The sequence below is a fragment of the Pipistrellus kuhlii genome, unplaced genomic scaffold (assembly GCF_014108245.1).
Source record: "Pipistrellus kuhlii isolate mPipKuh1 unplaced genomic scaffold, mPipKuh1.p scaffold_m20_p_9, whole genome shotgun sequence".
Taxonomy (NCBI): domain Eukaryota; kingdom Metazoa; phylum Chordata; class Mammalia; order Chiroptera; family Vespertilionidae; genus Pipistrellus; species Pipistrellus kuhlii.
Window position 1 is genome coordinate 31,763,216 of NW_023425595.1, and position 20,810 is coordinate 31,784,025.

The 20,810-nt window shown below is 43.4% G+C and overlaps 2 protein-coding genes across 22 annotated transcripts in view; both read right to left on the bottom strand.

The window, feature by feature from the left end:
- RRM1 (ribonucleotide reductase catalytic subunit M1) overlaps positions 1-11,773 on the bottom strand; it is a 40,514-nt gene extending 28,741 nt beyond the window's left edge. For 3 of the 9 annotated variants that reach the window (XM_036427953.2, XM_045577439.1, XM_045577440.1), the window contains exons 1-3: positions 11,578-11,770; positions 4,354-4,442; positions 1,128-1,305 (exon numbers count right to left, since the gene is read on the bottom strand). In XM_036427953.2, the coding sequence (XP_036283846.1) occupies positions 1,128-1,305; positions 4,354-4,442; positions 11,578-11,596 (286 nt within the window). In that variant the 5' untranslated portion in view covers positions 11,597-11,770. Of the gene's footprint in view, positions 1-1,110; positions 1,306-4,353; positions 4,443-5,776; positions 5,914-11,577 lie in introns of those variants that run through there. The other 6 variants (XM_045577442.1, XM_045577441.1, XM_045577448.1 and 3 more) reach the window with 6 other exon arrangements.
- A 3,667-nt stretch (positions 11,774-15,440) lies between these two features.
- The window catches only part of STIM1 (stromal interaction molecule 1), a 169,305-nt gene continuing 163,935 nt past the window's right edge, over positions 15,441-20,810 (bottom strand). For 3 of the 13 annotated variants that reach the window (XM_036427958.2, XM_036427959.2, XM_036427960.2), the window contains one exon: positions 15,441-17,346. In XM_036427958.2, coding sequence (XP_036283851.1) covers positions 16,833-17,346 — 514 coding nt within the window. In that variant the 3' untranslated portion in view covers positions 15,441-16,832. Of the gene's footprint in view, positions 17,347-18,062; positions 18,199-20,007; positions 20,045-20,810 lie in introns of those variants that run through there. The other 10 variants (XR_004986279.2, XR_004986281.2, XR_004986280.2 and 7 more) reach the window with 8 other exon arrangements.

Sequence of the window (20,810 nt, forward strand, 5' to 3'; positions counted from 1 at the left end):
GAGCAACACCAGCAGGGCTGAACATAGGCTCTTGAAAAAAAAAATTCCCAGGTGATTAATACATAATCTCATTGAGAATTACTAGTTGAAAAAATTTTTAAAAAGCAGAAATTATAATCTCTTCTCAAATTTTTTACCCTAATAAAATTCCAACTTAAAATTCAGAATCTATCATACTAGGCAGTTCACATCTGTAAATGCACATTTAGTAAGCTCTCTCATTTGCTCTTCTTTAATACATCATAGCATTAATTGGCTCTCTGTATTTGTGTGTAAAATACACACACACTCACAATGTTGGCATTTTTATTGGAATTGACTTGTATGTATCAATATAATTCTGGGAGAACTGATATGTTTACAATAAATCTACTAAAGAGGGAGAATACACTGTTTGAGGCCCAGCACAATAGATCTCAAATCAAGAGCCAAAGATTTCTGTCATTGTCTTACCATCTGGCTTCTTATATACCAACATTATATTCCAAACAAATTATTAACCTTCCCTTGCCCACATTCCCTGAGCTATAAAATGGCAGCAATGGAATAAAGGATTTGCTAATGGGACACAAGATTAATTGCACCATTTTGTTTAACCCAGAACTTGTCAATATATGTTATTCATCTTTCCAAGCACATCACCACCAACTACTTCAAAATGGGCTTTTAAAAAGAAAGAAAAAGTGATAGGAGAAAACAAAAAGATCCACTGACCTTTCCATTCAGCAAGTTAGCAGCATGGGGAAATGGGAAGTTCTAGTGCCCCCTCTGCCTCTAACTTGCTTTTTAAAGACAAGATGTAACTTTTCTTTTTCTTTTCTTTATTTTTAAAAAAATATTTTGATTTTTTACAGAGAGGAAGGGAAAGGGATAAAGAGTTAGAAACATCGATGAGAAAGAAATATCCATCAGCTGCCTCCTGCACACTCCCCACTGGGAATGTGCCCACAACCAAGGTACATGTCCCCGACCGGAATTGAATCTGAGACCCTTGAGTCCGCAGGCCGATACTCTATCCACTGAGCCAAACTGGCCAGGGAAAGATGTAACTTTTCTTTTGTCATTGTAGTACCCTTATACATTTTCTAGGAATATTAAATTATTTCTAACTTTTCCTCTAGACTCACCACTGAATACTTTCTTTGTTTCTTTGTGCAAGTTAGAGACAGCAATCCTTGCTGCCAGAATGGCATAGTCAGGGTGCTTAGTAGTCAAGGTTGCAGCTGTTTCAGCAGCCAAAGTATCCAGTTCCACAGTAGTGACCCCGCTGTATAAACCCTGGATTACTTTCATGGTGATCTGCGCCTATAAAAACAAAACCAAGAATTATTTGAGCTTCCCCCCCCCAAAAAAAAACAAGCTTCCTTAGGATGGCAATGAAGAAAACAATCAAATGTACATCAAAATAAAAGTCAACTTCCTTTAAAAAAAAAAAAAATAGAATGGTTAGCAGTGGAAAACTTCATAATGAGAATTCATAAACCAACAGAACTGCCAGAAAATGCATACTACATACACAATGAAAAGATATCACTAAAAAAAAAAAAATTTTTTTTAAATCCCTAAGTATAGGTATTTCATGGTTGACAAAGATGAATAGCCTCACAGGGAAATAGCTAAAAACAGAGCAGTGATTCTTTTTAATTTTTTCTTCTCTTTAAATATATTTTTATTGATTTCAGAGAGGAAGGGAGATAAAAACATCAATGGGGAAAGAGAATCATTGATGGGCTGCCTCCAGCACACTCACTACTGGGGATCAAGCCCTCAACCAGACATGTGCCCAGATCAGAAATCTGTGACCTCCTGGTGCATGGGGTGCCACCCAACCAACCGAGCCACACCAGCCCAGTGATTAAGTATTTCCCCATTTTTAATTCAAATTCTCCCTACGTAATCAGGGTTCCAACTACATTCTTACCCATTTCCCCCTAAAATCTACCTACACACAAGTACAGGAAAGTAAATGAATCAAACTTTAATCATCCCAATTAGAGATGAAGGTATAAATCAGGATTGGGGCTGAGTCATCAATAATTTAACGGATACTCTTCCTTTAGCACTTCACAAATTACAAAGTGTCTCAATTTTCATAATCTCTGACATTTCATCATCACCTTGTGAAATGGATACCGTTACATGAGAAACCTGAGTTCAGGTTACTTGGACTTGCCCAAGGTAACCATCTAAATCTTCTTTCTCTTGCCAAAACCGGTTTGGCTCAGTGGATAGAGCATCGGCCTGCAGACTGAAAGGTCCCGGGTTCGATTCCGGTCAAGGGCATGTACCAGTAGGGGGTGTGCAAGAGGCAGCTGACTGATGATTCTCTCTCATCGATGTTTCTAGCTCTCTATCCCTCTCTCTTCCTCTCTGTGAAAAATTAATAAAATATATTAAAAAAATAAAAAATAGCCGAAACCGGTTTGGCTCAATGGATAGAGCGTCAGCTTGGGGACAGAAAGGTCCCGGGTTCGATTCCGGTCAAGGGCATGTACCTTGGTTGCGGGCATATCCCCAGTAGGGGGTGTGCAAGAGGCAGCTGATCAATGACTCTCTCTCATCCATGTTTCTAACTCTCTATCTCTCTCCCTTCCTCTCTGTACAAAATCAATAAAATATATTTTAAAAAAATAATAAAAAAAATAAAAATAAATAAAAAATAAAAAATAAATCTTCTTTCTCATCCCATTTCAGTTTTCAAGACCATATTGTAAGAGGATCCCCTTTCAAAAATACAGTGTAGCCCAACCAGCAGTGGCTCAGTGGTTGAGCATCAACTTATGAACCAGGAGGTCACCGTTAGGTTCCCGGTCAGGGCACATGCCCAGGTCACGGGCTCAATCTCCAGTGCAGAAGGCAGCCGATCGATGCTTCTCTCTCATCACTGATGTTTCTATCTCTCTTTCCCTTTCCCTTCCTCTCTGAAATCAATAACACACACATATATATATATATATGTATGTGGATACATACATATATAAAAATGCACAAGTTATTACCACACATTATTAAGAAAACAAACACTAAATTATGGATATGTGGTCATTAAATATTTCTGTAAAAAAGCTTAATCTGCCGAAGCCGGTTTGGCTCAGCGGTAGAGCGTCGGTCTGCGGACTGAGGGGTCCCGGGTTCGATTCCGGTCGGGGGCATGTGCATTGGCTGCGGGCACATCCCCAGTATGTGCAGGAGGCGGCTGGTCGATGTTTCTCTCTCATCGACGTTTCTGGCTCTCTATCTCTCTCCCTCCCTCTCTGTAAAAAATCAATAAAGTATATATATATTTAAAAAAAAAAAAAAAAAAAAAAAAAGCTTAATCTAACAGAAAATATATTGCCCAGCTGATTAAAACATGACGCCCTCAAAAAAAGTATGTGTCATTATTAGCTTTGGCCATCACCACATTGTCTGTGTCTAATTATCGTCCAGAATTCCTAAAAATAAAATACAATTTGTAATAAAAACATTTTAAAGTTGTATAAAATTATTTTCTTTTGACCATTTTGGTCAGTTCACTATCAAGTGTCTAATTATAGCTGTGCCACACACTGTGGATATCACAAGAATAAGATACAGCCCACCCTCAATTCTAAGGGAGGAGCGAGGCATGTAATTAATTTCCATATTACGTGGTCAATGCAATCGGGCCAGCACAAGTGTCCTAGAAGTAGAGATAATATACCTAAATAAGGCTGAGGCAACATGAGTGGGTTTGGAAAAAGGTGTTTTCAAGACTCCATTTCGGGAAGATGATGTTGGAAGCCGTGGGGAAGATGCATTTGAAGGGGCAGGATCAGAGGAAGACCAGGAGGATACTTTAGAGACCACTAGGACAGCAGTCTAGGTGAGGGGTGATGAGGGTCCAGAGTAGAAGAGTTATAGGAGGCAAGAAAAGAAGAATGGCTTGCTTATGAATAGCTTGTTTTCCTTAATTTAAATGTTACCCATGAAATCTACTTTATATTACTTAAATGCATTCTTTCTACATAGGTAACAAAAAAAGCAAATTTCAAACCAGTTTCTACCCAAATGGTCACAATTCCAGAACAAGCTTTATTACAGGCTTTCCTCCCCCTTCTTATAAATAAAACAACTGACTCAAGGATGTCTCTAACAAAATGTCAATGTCAAGTTTTCCTCTGTTCACTTTTCAGTTTTCTGAAAAGAATTCAGAGCCCAGAACCAAAATTTACACACAAATAATTTGAGCAATGTGTTCACACTGAAACCCAAAACCATAAGCAGAATGCCAAACCAAAATATATACGAAGTGAAAGAAAGGCCAGGCACAAGAAACAAGTATAAAGAATCACAGGAAGCAAGGAACCCAAGATATAAACGATATTTACTTACAGGATCAACGAAGTCCATATTGAGTCCATAACAAAGTTTCTGGATTCGAGATGTAATTTTGTCAAACATGACCCGTTCTTGGCGGCCATCTGAAGAAACCACACAATCCATGTTAGCACTTACTAAGATAACAATGTAAGAGAATCAAATGTAATCAATACATAAACTTTTAAAACTGACCATCACAGAATGCTATTAAAAGATTCAGCCCCCTAGTAGATTCATCAAGATATTATTTTTGTATCTTCAAAGAGTAGGGATTCTATTCTGAAAATATTCTCTTCCCTTTCATTATAAATCAGGTGGATTCTTAAAATAACTTCCCAAATGACTGATCAGTTTCTCCCCTTGTCCTATAGATGGCAGACAGAATCATTCTTTAAAACTTACATCAGCCGGCACCGGTTTGGCTCAGTGGATAGAGCGTCGGCCTGCGGACTGAAAGGTCCCAGGTTCGATTCCAGTCAAGGGCATGTACCTTGGTTGCAGGCACATCCCCAGTAGTGGGTGTGCAAGAGGCAGCTGGTCGATGATTCTCTCTCATCGACGTTTCCAACTCTCTATCCCTCTCTCTTCCTCTCTGTGAAAAATCAATAAAATATATTAAAAAATAAAAAAAAATAAAAAAAATAAAACTTACATCAAAAAGAGGGGGGGAAAAAAAAGCCAAAACCGGTTTGGCTCAGTGGATAGAGCGTCAGCCTGCGGACTGGGAGGTCCCAGGTTCGATTCCGGTCAAGGGCAGGTACCTTGGTTGCTGGCACATCCCCAGTAGATGTGCAAGAGGCAGCTGATAGAGATTCTCTCTCATCGATGTTTCTAGCTCTCTATCCCTTTCTGTAAAAAATCAATAAAATAATTTTTTTTAAAAAGAGAGAAAAAACAAACAAACACATTACATCAAAGTCATGTCATTACACCCTCCAAATTCCCAATAGTGGTTCATCATCTCCTTCAGAATCAAAGTAAAAATTATTACAATAATTCAGATTCCTAAACCTGCCCTATATACCTTTTCCTCAACTTCACCTCCTACTCTCCCACCTTCCTCACTTTACACTGGCCTCACTGCTATTTCTACTGATGTCAGGTCTTTGCTCAATGTAAGCTTCTCAAGGAGGTTTTCCCTGATAACCCTATTTTAAATTTTATTACCCCAAACAGAGCCTTATCCTCCTCCTCCTTCTATGCTTTATTTTTCTCCATAACTCTTATCACATACTCTACATTTTACAAATGCCTAAAACCAGATATTACCAAGCCCTACTATATATAGGGTATCCCCCATAAATGTACACACTTCAACAGCTGGTTTTTATTACATTTTGAAAATGAAGTGTATTTTAATAAAACTGCCTTTGTAATTAAAGTGTTTACATTTTTGGGGTACTGCCTGTATGTTTTTTTTCCTCTACATACTCACCTTTCTCCTCAACCAACTTCTTTTAACGCTGCAGGAAATGTGGCAGCAGCAGCTTATCAGCAAATGCAGCCTTTCGGATAATTTTTATATTTTTCCGTCCAAACATATCCTTACATTTACGTAACGATCCATTAATTGCCATAAAGGGTGTGGTGTCATAAAGATCTCGTATAAGCTTGATGATTTCTGGAGCAACATGCTGACATCAATCAGAACGCCGTCTTCCTTCCACAAATGTAACGCCTTTTCCATAAGCAGTTATCACATACGGTTATGCTAACTTTCGCAATTTTTCCAATTTCGTGGATAGAAGATTCCTTCTTACTATAGCTCTGAGCAATCGCAATATACGTTTTCCTTTCCTTTAAGTTGAGAACACGTTCGCTTTGACATATGTGACTCACAGCATAAATCTTTTTTAAAAATTGTTTTATTGTTTGTTTGTTTTTTAGAGAGAGGAAGGGAGAGGGAGGTAGTTAGAAACATCTACGAGAGAGAAACATCTACGAGAGAGAAACATCCATCAGCTGCCTCCTGCACGCCCCCCACTGGGGATGTGCCCGAAACCAAGGCACATGCCCTTGACCGGAATCGAACCTGGGACCTTTCAGTCTACTGAGCCAAACCGGTTTCATATCTATAAGTCATGTCCCATGTAGGAAGAAATGTTAGGCACATTCTTACCCTTCATTACTTGGGTTTCTTGTCCCTCCCTGGAATGTTAGATACATCCTTTTACTTCATGAGATTTTTCTGTTATTTTCATTATAGGTTTCATGATCAATGGCCTTTTCAGTAAACTGCCTCACCCACTTCCCGGTGGAATGCCTACCCCGGGCCTACAGGTTACTCTGACTGACCTTTACAAGAGACATAAATATCCCATTCCCCCTCCTCTGCTCTGCTGATGCATTTTGGCCTCAGCCCTTCCACTCACAGATGCAACAATAAGTTTATAAATTCTTTACCACTTTTGGCCTCGAATGTTCCTCCTTCAGCAACACTAAAAGAGAAAGTTTTTCTTTTCTTTTTCCTAGGAGCCTTAGGCCACATTTGAGCAACAAGAGCACTAATACAGAGGTCTTTTTCTTCTTTTTAGCTATTTACGGCGTAACAATTTATTTTAGAGAAGGAGAGGAGGAAAGGGAGAACTATTGATCCGTTGCTTACCCTATGCACCGCAAACCCACTACCTGAATATGTGCCCTGACAGGAAATCAAACCCATGCTCCAACCCAGCCTCAAAAGAAAGGAAGACTTTACTATCATGTTTAAGGACAAACATCTTCTGTAGTTCTTGAGGTTTCTCCTATGAAGTTTCATTCACCTTAATGATCTCAGAACGTTGAGCAACCATTATCAGAGCGCTTACGTCTTTATAACATCAAGCTACGCAAAACAAAGTGTTATCACAGCAAAAATTCCTGTAATAGACAAAATGCTAAGTCAAATTTGCAGATGAGACCAGAAACAGGAGGCAATACCTGAGGACAGTCAGCTTAAGATATTAAAGAATCATGAATTGTCAGTGAGCTCTGTATTTCATCATTTGTCTTGTGTCCAGACTTTATATAATTCCATCTTTACTTCACCGGAGGGGTTTTATTAAGTACAATAAGATATTAACAGTGCAAAACCCACCAGTTGCCCTCCTGAATAATTACATTGAAATTGACAAAACTACAGGAGTCAGTCCACTATTCCACTGACATACCAAAAATAAAAAGCACATTAAAACTTGAACGTAAATAAAATAAATCTAAGTACAATTTTTGTATATTAACGAGCCCTGCTGAATGCTACACTGAAAGATTCTACCAAACCATCTGGATCAAATTATGTTCTTGATTAGCTAGGATATAATCAAGAGTAATTCTATTGTCTAAAATAACTGTACAAGGGAATTTAAAGATTTTTTCTGTTTTGGCAATAGCCCCAGCAATTTCACTTCAAGTTGTTAACTGTCTATGTATTTATTTACTGTAAACAAAGGAAAAAGTTTTCCAAATCTGGTATCTTTACTGAGGTAGAAAGAGCCGGGTATTAAACATCCTTGACTGTAACCAGTTGTACATTTTGACCTGTGAAGGTTTAAAGAAGATGCCCAATACTGAATAATCTTCCTAGACAGAAATTAAGGCAAAAAGGAATTATTATAGTGAGTATTTGGCCTCTGATATTACTTGTGAGACAGAAGAAATTGAAGGAAAGGAACAGAAGGAAAAATTTGTGAGGTAAGAGGGAACTGAAATAAAGGAACTAGGGGGGGAAAAAGGAAAAATGAACATGTAGACCATATAGGGCTGGTTAAGTATCTTGGGTTAGTTGTACACAACAGATGTAGTCTGCTTCACATTCTAGAAATTTTGGTAGAGAAGTAGAGTTAGGTATAAAACAACTTTCTTTAAATTGAAGTCATGAATTGAATATCTTTGAAAGCAGAAACTATGCCTGCCTACTTACCACTGTAACCTCAGTGTCAGAACAATATCCACAGATTTATAAAATAATACAGTGGATTGTAAAGGAGATGAGGGAGGGAAGGGGGATAAAGAACCTGGAATAGAAGAAAAATTATCAGAGTGCAAATGGGTGCTTTAGAAGGTGTTATTTTGCAAACCTTTGTTTCAGTTTTATATACACATGCATGTGTTTACTAAGTCATCATGTAGAATGTAATTTTTACCATGAGTAATTTTTACCAAAGTTTTGAAAACACTATACTACTAAATTCCAAAGCACACTTTACAACTAAATCAGCTTCATGGCATTGATTCCAGTTTTCAACCTGACCTCCCTAGGCAATATATTCTCCCCACAAGAAAAATAGCTTGAGAGCAGATGAAAAAAACTCATCTACTGAGCCATTCAGATATCTAACAACCAGAGGCCCAGTGCACGAAATTCATTCACTGGTAGGTACCTAGCTGCTGCCAGCTGGCTAGGGACTCCCCCCCCCCCCCCCCCCCACGGCCACCTGCCAGCACCAGGGCCTCGCTCCTGCTCCCTTCCCCTGGCCATTCCTCCCTCTTGTCAAACTCTGGGGACAATTTGCATACTACTTTATTACATTATATTGCTTCTATTATATAGGATTTTCATATGGATTATTCCTATGTTCCTGACAACCCTAATATCTCTGAAGGTGGAATTGCCTTCCCCTCTAAATTTCCCTCAAAGTGCTTAGCAATATATTACATTAGCTCATTCAACAAGTACTTACAGCTTGACAACCAGTTGCCCTCCTGAATAATTACACTGAAATTGACAAAACTACAGGAGTTAGTCCACTACTACACTGACATACCAAAAATAAAAAGCACATTAAAACTTGAACGTAAATAAAATAAACAAATCTAAGTACAATTTTGTACATTAACAAGACTTGCTCAATGCTACACTGAAAGATTCTACCAAACCATCTGGATCAAATTATGTTCTCTGAAGGAATGAGAAACAAAATAAGCCCTGTCTTTTAGAGCTTGTGTAGGGGAGCACTTTGTAAACTCCAGTATTTGAAAGTGCACCCCCCAAATTAAAAATTCAATACAAAGGTGTTACCCATGCAGTAATCTACATCACAAGTTTTCCATTCATCTGTTACAGATTTATCATTAAGAGCATACTCCTTCCATACCTTTTTCTATAGGTCTAAAAAACATGCGTGAGGTCTTTTGGTCTCATCAGCTAAAATGGGAGACTAGGGAAATTCAGAGAAGGTTCTAAAGATTCTAAAAACAGGATGAAGGGCCACCACTGTCCACCTCTCAATCTCTTAACTATAGTTAAACCAAATCAATTACCTGCTTACAACTGCATTCATTAAATCCTATATTTTCCTTTTTAAAAATCTTCATTCAAAGTTGGTCCGAAGGTTGTGGGTTATTGTTAAGCTGATTAAAAATCTTCATTCAAGGATGTTTTTATTGATATTAGAGAGAAAGGGGGGGAGTAGGAAAAGGGGGGAGGGAAATGGGGAAGGGAAGAGTGAGAAAGGGGAGAAAGGAGGAGGGGGAGGGAGAGGTTGGAGAAGGAAAGGGAGAGAGAAGCATCCATCAGTTGCCTACCGTAAGTGCCTTAGCAGGAATTGAACCTGCAGCCTTCTGATGTATTGGACAATGCTCCAACGGGGCCACCCCATCACCAGGGCTTCATATATATTTATATATTTTTAAAATATATATTTTTATTTATTTCAGAGAGAAAGGGAGAGGGAGATATAAACATCAATGAGAAAGAATCGACTGGCTGCCTCTTGCACGACCTCTGGTCAGGGGCAGAGCCCACAACCAGGGCATACGCCCTGGCCCTGGCCCTGGCCGGGAATAGAACCCTTGACCTCTTGGTTCACAGGTCCACGCTCAACCACTGAGCCAAGCCAGCGGGGCATGCATCCTATATTTTAAGATAATTATTCTCCCCACTGGCCCATGCGGCTTGATTGGTTGAGGCACGGAGAGGCACCAGTTGGATTCCCAGTCAGGGTACAAGGCGGGGTTACCGGCTGAGTCCAATAAGGGATGTGCAAGAGGCATCCAATTGATGTTTCTCTCTCTCCCTTCTTTTCTCTCTAAAAAAAATAAAATCCATAAAATAAAATGCATTCTCATTCAATCTTTGAGCATTTCTTCATGGCAGGTCCAGTGCTAGTGTGGGCATAAAGTCCCATCTTTGAAACTCATAACCTAGTGGATAAAACAAACATCCAGTCAGCCAGCTAGTATTTACGGAGCGCCTACTATTGTAAAAGGACTTTTAGCATCGGTCGATTCACCTCAACACTTGTTCCTATCTGTCTGCTATGGTTCTCTGTGAAAAGTACATTTTGCTCTTGTTTTCCCCAACCTGAAATTTAACAAACCCCTTCCCAAAGCAGGGACGTCTCTCAGGGTCCCGCAGCCAAGCAGCAGGCAGGCCCAGGCGCAGCAGCGCGTCCGACGGGAAGCGGCTGTGGAGGAGGAACAGTCTCTCCCGGGCTCCCAGGCCCCCTAATCTGGTTCAGTTTCTCATGGGGGGAAGGACAGCTGGTCACCACCCCAAAGTCCTCTGAGGCTAACCGTGGCCCAAATGGCACCACCCCATCCAAATCCAGGGGTCTGTCTGTCTGAGATCCGGTTCAGTTCACGGCATCCGCGTCCTCCCTCACCTTTTCTTATAGGTCCGGGAGCTCATAGGTGCCCTCGCCGGGTACAAAGTCCCGCCCCGCCCCCGTCTCCCCACCCCTCCGTATCCCCACCCCCCACGGCCTAGGACCACCCACTGTTTTCAAATAAAAGTCCGGTTCCAACCTTGGCCTCACCATCAACTAAATGGGAGGCTTTGCATCCGTCACCGGACTCCTTTCTCTCTCTGCTTCAGTTTCTTTTTTCTTTTCTTTTTTTAAATATATTTTATTGATTTTTCACGGAGAGGAAAGGAGGGGAGTTAGAAACATCAATGAGAGAGAAACATCCATCAGCTGCCTCCTACACCCCCCCGCACTGGGAATGTGCCATCAACCAAGGTCCATGCCCTTGACCAGAATCGAACCTGGGACCTTTCAGTCCGCAGGCCTGCGCTCTATCCACTGGGCTAAAGCGGTTTCGGCAGGTTCTTCCTCTACAAAATGGAGCTGATAATCCCCGCAGGAGCTCGCGGGGAGGAAAATGCTGCCTGGAAAATGCTAGGCGCGCACAGGAACCCCTCGGTAGAGGTGAAGGGGTTCCTCTTTTGAAACGCGGCTGGGTGACCGCGCGGGCGGGGCAGGGCGGGAAGCCGCGGAGACGGGCGGGCGCGGCCAACTGCCCTCTCCGGCCCCTCACCTCGCTTGATCACATGCATCGCAGCTGGTGGCAGAGGCGCTGTGGGTCCGGAAGGTGGCGAAGTGCGAAGAGTCGACCTCCAGGAGCTGCACAAGTGCCGCGAGTGGAGTGGGTCCCCGGAGCGCTTTTCCTCCGCAGAGCACTTCCCGCTGCCGAGACGAGACAATCCGAATCTCCTTCCCGCCACCCGTGACGCAAAAGCGACGCTACGCGGCTCGACCGACGCTTCTACGCTGCCGCGCCCGACGAGGGCAGGACTAGCCTTACACAAAGTCAGCCTTTCCCATTAGCCGCAATGTTGAAAGTGGGCGGGGCCCACAAACGGCTGCTGTAGGACACGCCCGGCGGGAACGCGGCTCTCCGGCCACATGGTAAGTATGGGCGGAGTCCAGCCGACCGCACTGCTCCTGCAGCTGCTTCGGGTGTGGAGTCCACAATGATCTCTCGCCGTCATGTTGGGTGTGGGCAAAGCCTTAGCCGAGCTGACGCCTCGCCGCCATGTTGGGTGTGGGCAAAGCCTCAGCCGAGCCTGGGAGGGGACCCGGCCCTCCGCTCTCCTCGTCAAGGCGTCCCCCGCAGAAGTCAAGACAGTTCAAGTATTTGGAAATAATCAAAAACACTTTTTCTTATCTTGACTATACTATTTTGGTTACACGAGACGGCCGGCTGATAGCTATAGCCCGGGATCCGTAAGCCGGAGGGACCCGGGCTGTTAGGCCAGCAGAAAGCCCCCGCGCTGCTCCGTCTGGTTGGAAAAGAGCCTTGCTAGGCGAGCGTTTTGCCCTGACGTTTTGAGAAAGGACAAGATTCATTTGCTTTTAGAGTTCTTCAGGGGACAGTGGTGGAGACCGGGCCAGCCATAACGTCCTTGTGGGGGTAGAATAGGCATGGCTTGGTGGCTGATGCAGAAGCTGGTGATTGGGGCGACACAAACTGATTTTTATGAAAACTCATGTGGCGTTCCCTCCCTAAAATCTTGCATTGACTTTGGTAGGGGCAGAAATAGAATAGTGGGGTCTGGCTGCAACCACAGGAAATATTAATCGTGCTCTGTTAACTGTGACTGTTCAGTTCGGATTAGAGAAAGCACATTCTAACCTGGCTGACCGGGGAGCTAACAGTCGGAATGCAGTCCATCCTCCTTTCCTGAGTGCTGCCTATCATGGAAAGATTTACCACCTCAGATAGTCCGGAGGCACCCACCCTTTGCACACCCCCATTTGTCAGTAATTGTCAGTATTGTCAGTAATCTGATCCCAGAAGTGCCTGGAGGCACCAGCCCTGATGGCCGGTAATCTGTAAAGATGATTACCTTCCTACTTTCCCATGCCTGAAATTCTTTCTTACTTTCCCCCCCCTTAACCTTTGTTCTTCTACCCAATATAAGCAGCTGGGAGGGGCAGAGCAGATTTTTGTGGATGACCTGCTGCTCTCCCGCACTGCCGGCATTATTGAAATAAATGCTCATATATGATTCAACCCTGTCCCTGCTTAAGTAGTGACGGGCAGCCCAGACCCATTGGTTGTCTTTGTGTGTGTTTTTAAATGTACTATTTATAGTCTTATAGTAATAATTCTTTGGCAGTATCCTCCAAGTGCATCCCAATCTCCCTACAAAATAAATTTTTAATGTGAATACTATTTTTTTCAGTTACAGTTTATATTCAATATTGCTTTGCATTAGTTTCAGGTTTACAGCATAGTAGTTAGATAATCACATACTTTAGGTGATCCTCATGATATTTCCAGTACCATCTGGCACCATACACAGTTTTTACAATACTAGAGGCTCAGTGCATGAAACAGCTGCCAGCCAGGGCATTCAGTCCACACCGCACGCTGGTGGTCAGTGCACGTCCTTGCAAGAGATTGAACTCTTGGAGGGACACTTTGCATATTAGGCTTTTATATAGAGAGATTAGTGACTATTTCTTTTGCTGTATTTTACATCCCCATGACTTTTGTAGCTACCAATTGTACTTCTTAATCCCTTCACTTTTTTCACTCAATCTCCCAAGCCCCCTTCCCTCTGGAAACCATCAGTCTGTTCTCTGTATCAATAAATCTGTTTTGGCCGAGACCGGTTTGGCTCAGTGGATAGAGCATCAGCCTGTGGACTGAAAGGTCCTAGGTTCGATTCCAGTCAAGGACGTGTACCTTGGTTGCGGACACATCCCCAGTAGGAGGTGTGCAGGAGGTAGCTGATCAATGACTCTCTCTCATCAATGTTTCTAACTCTCTATCCCTCTCTTCCTCTCTGTAAAAAAAATCAATAAAATATATTTAAAAAAATAAAAAATAAATCTGTTTTGTTTGTACTGTTCTTTAGATTCCACATATAAGTGCAATATGGTATTTATCTATGACTAACTTATTTCACTTAGCATAATACTCTCTGGATCATCCATGCTGTTGCAAATGGTAAGCTTTCTTTTTTTGTAGCTGAATAATATTCCATTGTATATATGCACCACTACTTTTTTTTTACTTGTCTAATGATAAGACACTTGAGTGGCTTCCATATTTTGGCTATAGTAAATAACACTGCAATAACACTGAGCATAGGTAGGGATGCATATATTCTTTTGAATTAGTGTTTTAGGTTTCTTTATATATATATATATATATATATATACACACACACACACACTCTGAGAAGTGGAATCTCTGGGTCATAAGGCAGTTTCACTTTTAATTTTTTGAGGACCCTCCATACTGTTTCCCCACCAACTGTGCACAAGGGTTCCCTTTTCTCTACATCCTTGCCAACACTTGTTTGTTTATCTGTGAAATAATTCTAAATCATTGGTCACAGGTTAGGTGGGGTCAAGATGGCCCAGAGAGCTGTGTGTGTGTGTGATTTTTTTTTTTTTTTTTTTTTTTTTTTTTTTACGGTGGCTGGCTGTCTAAAGTATTTTTTACAATATGTTTAATAATCAGTGCTTTAAAAGCAGTGGTTTCCTACAAAGTGGATATTAAGGTCTAAGCCTGGAGTGTGAAGTGAGTGAAGTCTGGGGAGCTCCGGGCAGCTCGTGGACACACAGGCTGGTGGCAGGAGCCAGGCCGCCCTCAGGAGACAGGACCCACTGCGGCTGTGCGGCCTGCCTTTTCATTTCAGTTCATTTCTAATGGGATACAGTACTTTTTAAATAAGGAGCCATATTTTTAAGTTTGAGAAACGAATGTGATTTCTAATTGTATCAGACACTGTTTTAAAGCTATAACAAAGTTTAAAAATTTCTACATTTTGTTTTTCATTTATTTTTATTTTTTTATTTTTTAAATCTATTTTATTGATTTCTTACAGAGAGGAAGGGAGAGAGATAGAGAGCTAGAAACGTCGATGAGAAACATCGACCAGCTGCCTCTTGCACAACCCCTACTGGGGCTGTGCCCGCAACTAAGGTACATGCCCTTGACCAGAATCGAACCCGGGACCTTTTAGTCCAGAGACCGACGCTCTTCCACTGAGCCAAACCGATTTTGGCTGTTTTTCATTTATTATAACTGTTCTTTTATCTATTAAATTGTATGTGGATGTGGAAGTTCTGTTTCTCCTCTTAGCATTTGTTTCTATAACCAGAAATAAAGTTATAAAGAAATGAAGAAAAAAAAAGATGGGGTTGCCAGATTTAGCAAATAAAAATCATGTGTACCAAATGTTGCATGGGACATAATTATACTCAAATCATCATGCTTATCTGAAATTCAAATTTAACTGGGTGTCCTGTATTTCATCTGGTAATTCTACCCAGAGACCTTTTGGGTCTGTGTATTAGTTTCATTTTCTCTTGACAGAGCAGAAATAGTCTCTTCTTCATCAAGAGCACAGACAACATCATAAGAGTCAAAGCCAGCAGAGGTTAAAATCTCCTACATGCTTTATTGGACTTCAAAGAGTCTTATGAAATAACACAGAAAAACCCATGTGAGGGTGTCCAGGGGGTACAAGGCAGTCTGCAGCCTACCCCCCTCCTAAGACCAGCCCCAGGTGCCCTCACCCCAGGCCCAAAATAGGATCCCAGAGTAAAGGCATGTCAAGGAGTGAGGCATAGGGAAAATATCTTTATAGCCATAGCAAAAATAGGTGGGGAAGAGAGTTGTATAGAGGGTGGGGAAGGGTGAGAGGAAGTGGTTAGTAGCCACCTTCACCTACACCATCTTCCTTAGCCACACCCTTCCCTAAATCTGCTGTGTCCTTTCTGAGCCTTTGGCCCAGGGTATGCAGTAACGTGAAAATGGTGCTGATAAGGGGAGTGTGTGGTGCAGGCACTTGGGAAATTCAGGATTTTTCTTCTTTTAAATTTTAAACTGTCTTTTGGTTCAAATGTAACATCCTGCCCAACAGCTCCAGGGCCCCATTAGAGACCTGTGTCATGGCTGCGGCTCCCATGGCCAGGGGAGCCATGTGCTGATTGCCAGGAGTCTGATGCTTGGGGAGCATTTGGGCAGCACCTTACAGACAAACCCTCCTACAGTGTGGGGGAGCAGGGATAAGAGAAAGGCAGGTATGGATGAGAGAAGAGAGGAAAGGTGACTGCCTTGTGGCCCGCAACTCCAGCATCTACTCCTCCAACTAAGCAGTCTCTCCCAATCTACCCCTTAGCGTGGCCTCTCGTTATAATTCTCTAGCGGCTTGTTCTCTGGGAATTGGTTTCAGTCCCCCATGGACTCCGGGAAGCCTGAGTGAGCACCAGGCCATGATTTCCTCTGGCTCACCACATTCCCAAAAAACAAACCTCAAATAGTAGGCCTTAGGGCCCAGTTGGGGGCAGAGAGAACCATCGTAGGTGGGGTGGAATAAATCTGAGGCACAGGTGTCAGAAGTTACCCCTCCTATCTTCCCTCATAGCTGCTAGGGGAAGTTGGGGAGTGGTGGGAGGGAAGGGACTGAAAGCAGGAGACAGAGAAAAACAAGAAACCAAACCTCAAAACTGGGATAGCAGAGACAGAAGCTGGACCTCAGAGGTGGAGCTGGTAGCTGAGGGGACAGCAACTAAGACATGCACTGAAGTGGAGAGGGAGTGATAGCAGCAGCCCATAGTTGGAGGGAGGCAGGGCAGGCAGGCCATGGTGGTCAGTTAATAAATAATGTTGAAGGACCCAAGGATGAGGGGGGCAGGTATCTACAGTGCCCAGGCCCCTGCCAATCCCTCCCCGCCCCACTTTAGGGGCCAGTATCTTGGAAGGCAGGAAAGGGGAGGCAGAAGACCAGGGAAAGATAAGGGGTCCTGCCACTGCCACCCTCACTCTGCCTACTTCTTAGGTTTCTTAAATATTTTGAGGGGAAACTTCTTCCGGCCTGGGCTGGAGTCTGCCTCCTCGCCAATAGAGCCATTATCCTCCTCAGCCGCAGCTTTCTTGCCAGCCAGGTGGGGAATTCGTGTATTTCGGCTGGCTTGTGAGGCTCGGCTGTCCCCGACTGGAGATGACATGTCTGGGTCTGGGGAACTGGGGCTGTGTGAATGGGAAGAATCCAAAGGTGGAGAGCCGCCAGGTGGGGCTGAGGGGCTCAGCTCCATCAGGCTGTGGGCCTTGTCCAGCCCGTGGTTCAGCGCCAGTAAAGCCTTCTTGGCCAGGGCAGGGCTATCAGGCAGCTTCTCCATCGCAGACCCTGGGTGGACCCCCTCGATCATCCGGTGGCTGCCGTTGGAAGTCAGGGCACTGAGAGCCTCATCTGCAGCACGGGCCATCTGAGGAGGCTTGGGGGCCATACGCTGGCGGTCACTCATATGGAGGGAGGACTCCGAATCGGAATGGGTCAAATCCCTGAAAGACAGGACAAAGGGGGGAAAAGGAACGCATACAGGACAGAGGAGAGAGAGACAACATGAAAAGACAGGACAGGGTATGAAAATGGGGGTAAAGAGAGCAGCCAGAGAAATAAAAATAGGATGAAAAGGCATAGTGGGAAAGAGAAGGATGGGAAACAGAAGGAAAATTAGTAGGTCATAAGCACAGGATGACAGAGGAAGCAGGAATAGGGAATGGGGATAAATTGGAGAAGAGACAGAGAGAAGAGAATAAAATTGGGGAAGAAGGAAAGCAAAAGAAGAAGCAAGACCAAGGGGAGAAAAAAAAGGGGGGGGGGAGTGATGGAGGAAGAAGAGACAGACAACAAGAAGCAAAAGCAAATGTCATTATATCATCATCTGTCAGGCAAAGGGCTAATGTATGGGCCCCACCCGTGAAGAATGGCCAGGCCCTAAACTAGGGCAACCGCAGGCTTCAATACCACAGCATTCTCCTCACATCTCAGCTTCCCCATAGCGGGTGGGATTTCTTAGGACTCAACCCTGGCTAACACAGAATCCACATCTTGCTCTGAGTCACCATTTTCCATGCCTTCCTCCCCAACTTACTCATCACATCCTGGGACACATCCAGTCTGGGCCAGGCTTCCAGAAACAGGGCACATGCAGTAAGTGGGCCTGGCCCAGGCTGGGGAGGAGACAGTCAGAACAGCCTTGCAAACAGTCACCCACCCAAAAAGGCCATCCATCAGGGTGCTGCCTCCATCAACCCCCTCACAGGACTCAAAGTGGGTCATAGAGAAGTGTTGCAAAGTTCAAACCAAAGTCGGCTGGCAGCAGGAAGGGTGGAACCTTTTTCAAAGCTCTGCTGCAAGGGAGAATGGAGAGAGGTGCAGAAAGACAGGGTGTTTGGCTTTAAGCAGCAGTGGTTCAGAAGGACTGCAGCACACTAGAAATCATAAAGATTGATTCAGTTCCCATCTCTGCCTGAGGTGTGGACAAGTCATCTAAACTTGCAGGTCCTCAATTTGGGCCAAATGAAGATAATACCAATTCAATCATCTTGCAAGACTGTTTGGGGGATCAAATATGTTGGCAAAATACTTGGGAATGTAGAAAGTATAGTGGGAATGATGATGATGAGGCCGGTCAAGCTGAAAGACCCCCCTGTGGGCCAGTCACAAGAAACTTCTTTGCAAGGCTGAGTAATGGGGGCGTGGAACTGCGCACTGACATGCACACACACAGGCTAGTCCATGAAATTGAGACCCTTTCAGAGGTGGCAATTCCTAAAAAAGCCATGAACCAATTCTGGACGCCACCTCTCTGGCCGCTACAGAAAAGAAGGTACGTGTGGGGGTTCCCTGCCAATCCCTTAACCTTCCTTCAGCTTTCCCAGAGGCCCGAGAACCCAGAGCAGAAGAGAGGGCTAAGAGAAATGCTTAAATAAACAAGTCAGGAAGCCGAAGGGAAAGTGTTGGGAGTGCGAGAGGGGACCACCACAGGACCTGGGAAGAAGGAAGCTTGTGGGTCAAAAATCAGGAAAGGCTCCAGGCCCTTAAAATAGGCAAAAGCAGGAGGTTGGCTCATAGCTATTATACAGGAATGGGCAAAAGTATGTTTACTAGTATAGTTGAGAGTAAGCAAAACAGTTAATTCTTATATTTTTATTTATTAGTTATTGTATTATTTTCCTTACAAATAATGACAAACCTACTTTTGCCCCACCCTGTAGGTTTCTCAATAGGAAACAATTAACTAAGCAGCTACCCCATGAGTCAGTACCTTCCTAGATAGAAGATAGCAGAACACAATTCTATCTCCAACTCCCGTTCTACAAACACTGTTTCAGCCACATACTCTTGTGTTTACCAATATCTGGTCTCATATTTGTTTTCATAATATATTTTGCTGTTCTTGCTTCTATGTAAATGTACCCTTGCTTCTCTAAACCCTAAGATGATCCTCTCCACATCCTGCCTTTTCCTCATACAGACAAACCACCACTGAGCATGACGCCAAGGAAGTTCTGAGGAGCAACACTGGAAAAGGGGCCCTTGAGGCCGAGGTGGTAAGGCTCCTAGGATCCTACCTTTCTTTTTATTGGGGACAAGGGGGTTCGTTTTATTTCTTATTTATTCAAGAGAGAAAGAAAGGGAGAAGGACAAATATGTAATACCTTAATTTAAAAAATAATAAAAATTTTAAAAAGGGAGAGAGAAAAAGAGGAGAAACATTGACGTAAAAGAGAAATGTCAATCAGTTACCTCCCCAAGTGCCCCGACTGGGGATTAAACCCTCAACCTAGGTATGTGCCCTGACCAGAAATCAGACCTACAACCTTCTGGTACACGGGATGACATTCCAACCAACTGAGCCATCCAGCCAGGGCGGAGCCTACCTTTCTGATGCCAAGGAAGAGAGTCAGACTCTCTCTTCCAGGCCCACAGCCCCATTTGGTCATGTTTCCCATCTTTCTATGCCTTTCCCATCAACTAAAAGCTGAGACTCTCAAAGAAAAGAAAAGAACTTGGGAGGAAGCCTGGATATATTCAGGAGAGATAAGGTCTACTGAGGCAAGCTCATCTTCCCTCCCTGAATCTTTGAGACAATTCAAGCCAGTGGTATCCCTCCCCAAAGGCTGGGCTGCCATGTGCTCCCATCCCAAACTACTAACCTTACTAGAGAGCCTGTTAGCCTTTAGAGACGATCCTCTGGTGCATGGTGCAAAAGAAAATTAAGCAGTGAATAGGCCAGGTGGATGTAGGTACCTTCCCACCCACCCTCCCCACTGGCCTCTGCATGGGCCTTGGAACATAATGTTTGCAGCATCTTCTAGTGCCCCCAAATCAACTCAGTACTCTCCATCTGTTTTGGGGAAAAGCAGTCTCTCTGTATGGGATTTTGGATGAAAATGAGGATGAGAATGAAGATGAGCTCTGCTAAGCAATAATGCAATTAAAGGCAGTTCCTTGTGAAAGAAAAAGGAACAGCCCTAAGGATAACTATCCAGAGGTTCAAGGGGCAGAGCTAGAGAGCTTGGTATCCAGAGTGAGGCAGGACCAAAACGAAGCAACAGGGTAAGCAGGATGCAGCCCAAAGGCTAGGACTGGGCCATGGTTACAATTTCAGAGATGAGAGGTTCTTCCAGAGGAGATAGACTTTCTGAGGGCAAGTTATTCCTAAGCTATTCCAGACAACATCAAGGTAGCTCTCTCAGAGCCTAGCATATCATCTTGAGGTATCAACAGGGCAAGTCCCTACAACTGCCAAATCAACCTGTGGGAGAAAGCTTCCCACTAATTCTTATATGACCTTGTGGAAGGATAAAAATATCCAACAATATCCTAGAATGGAAAACCAAGTTCCAGTCTGTGTTCTGCTCCTAATTAGTTGTGGGACCTGAGGAAACTACTTAACCTTTCAGAGCCTTAACTTCCTACTCTGTCTATTTTGATATGTGCTTTACCTACAAACTCT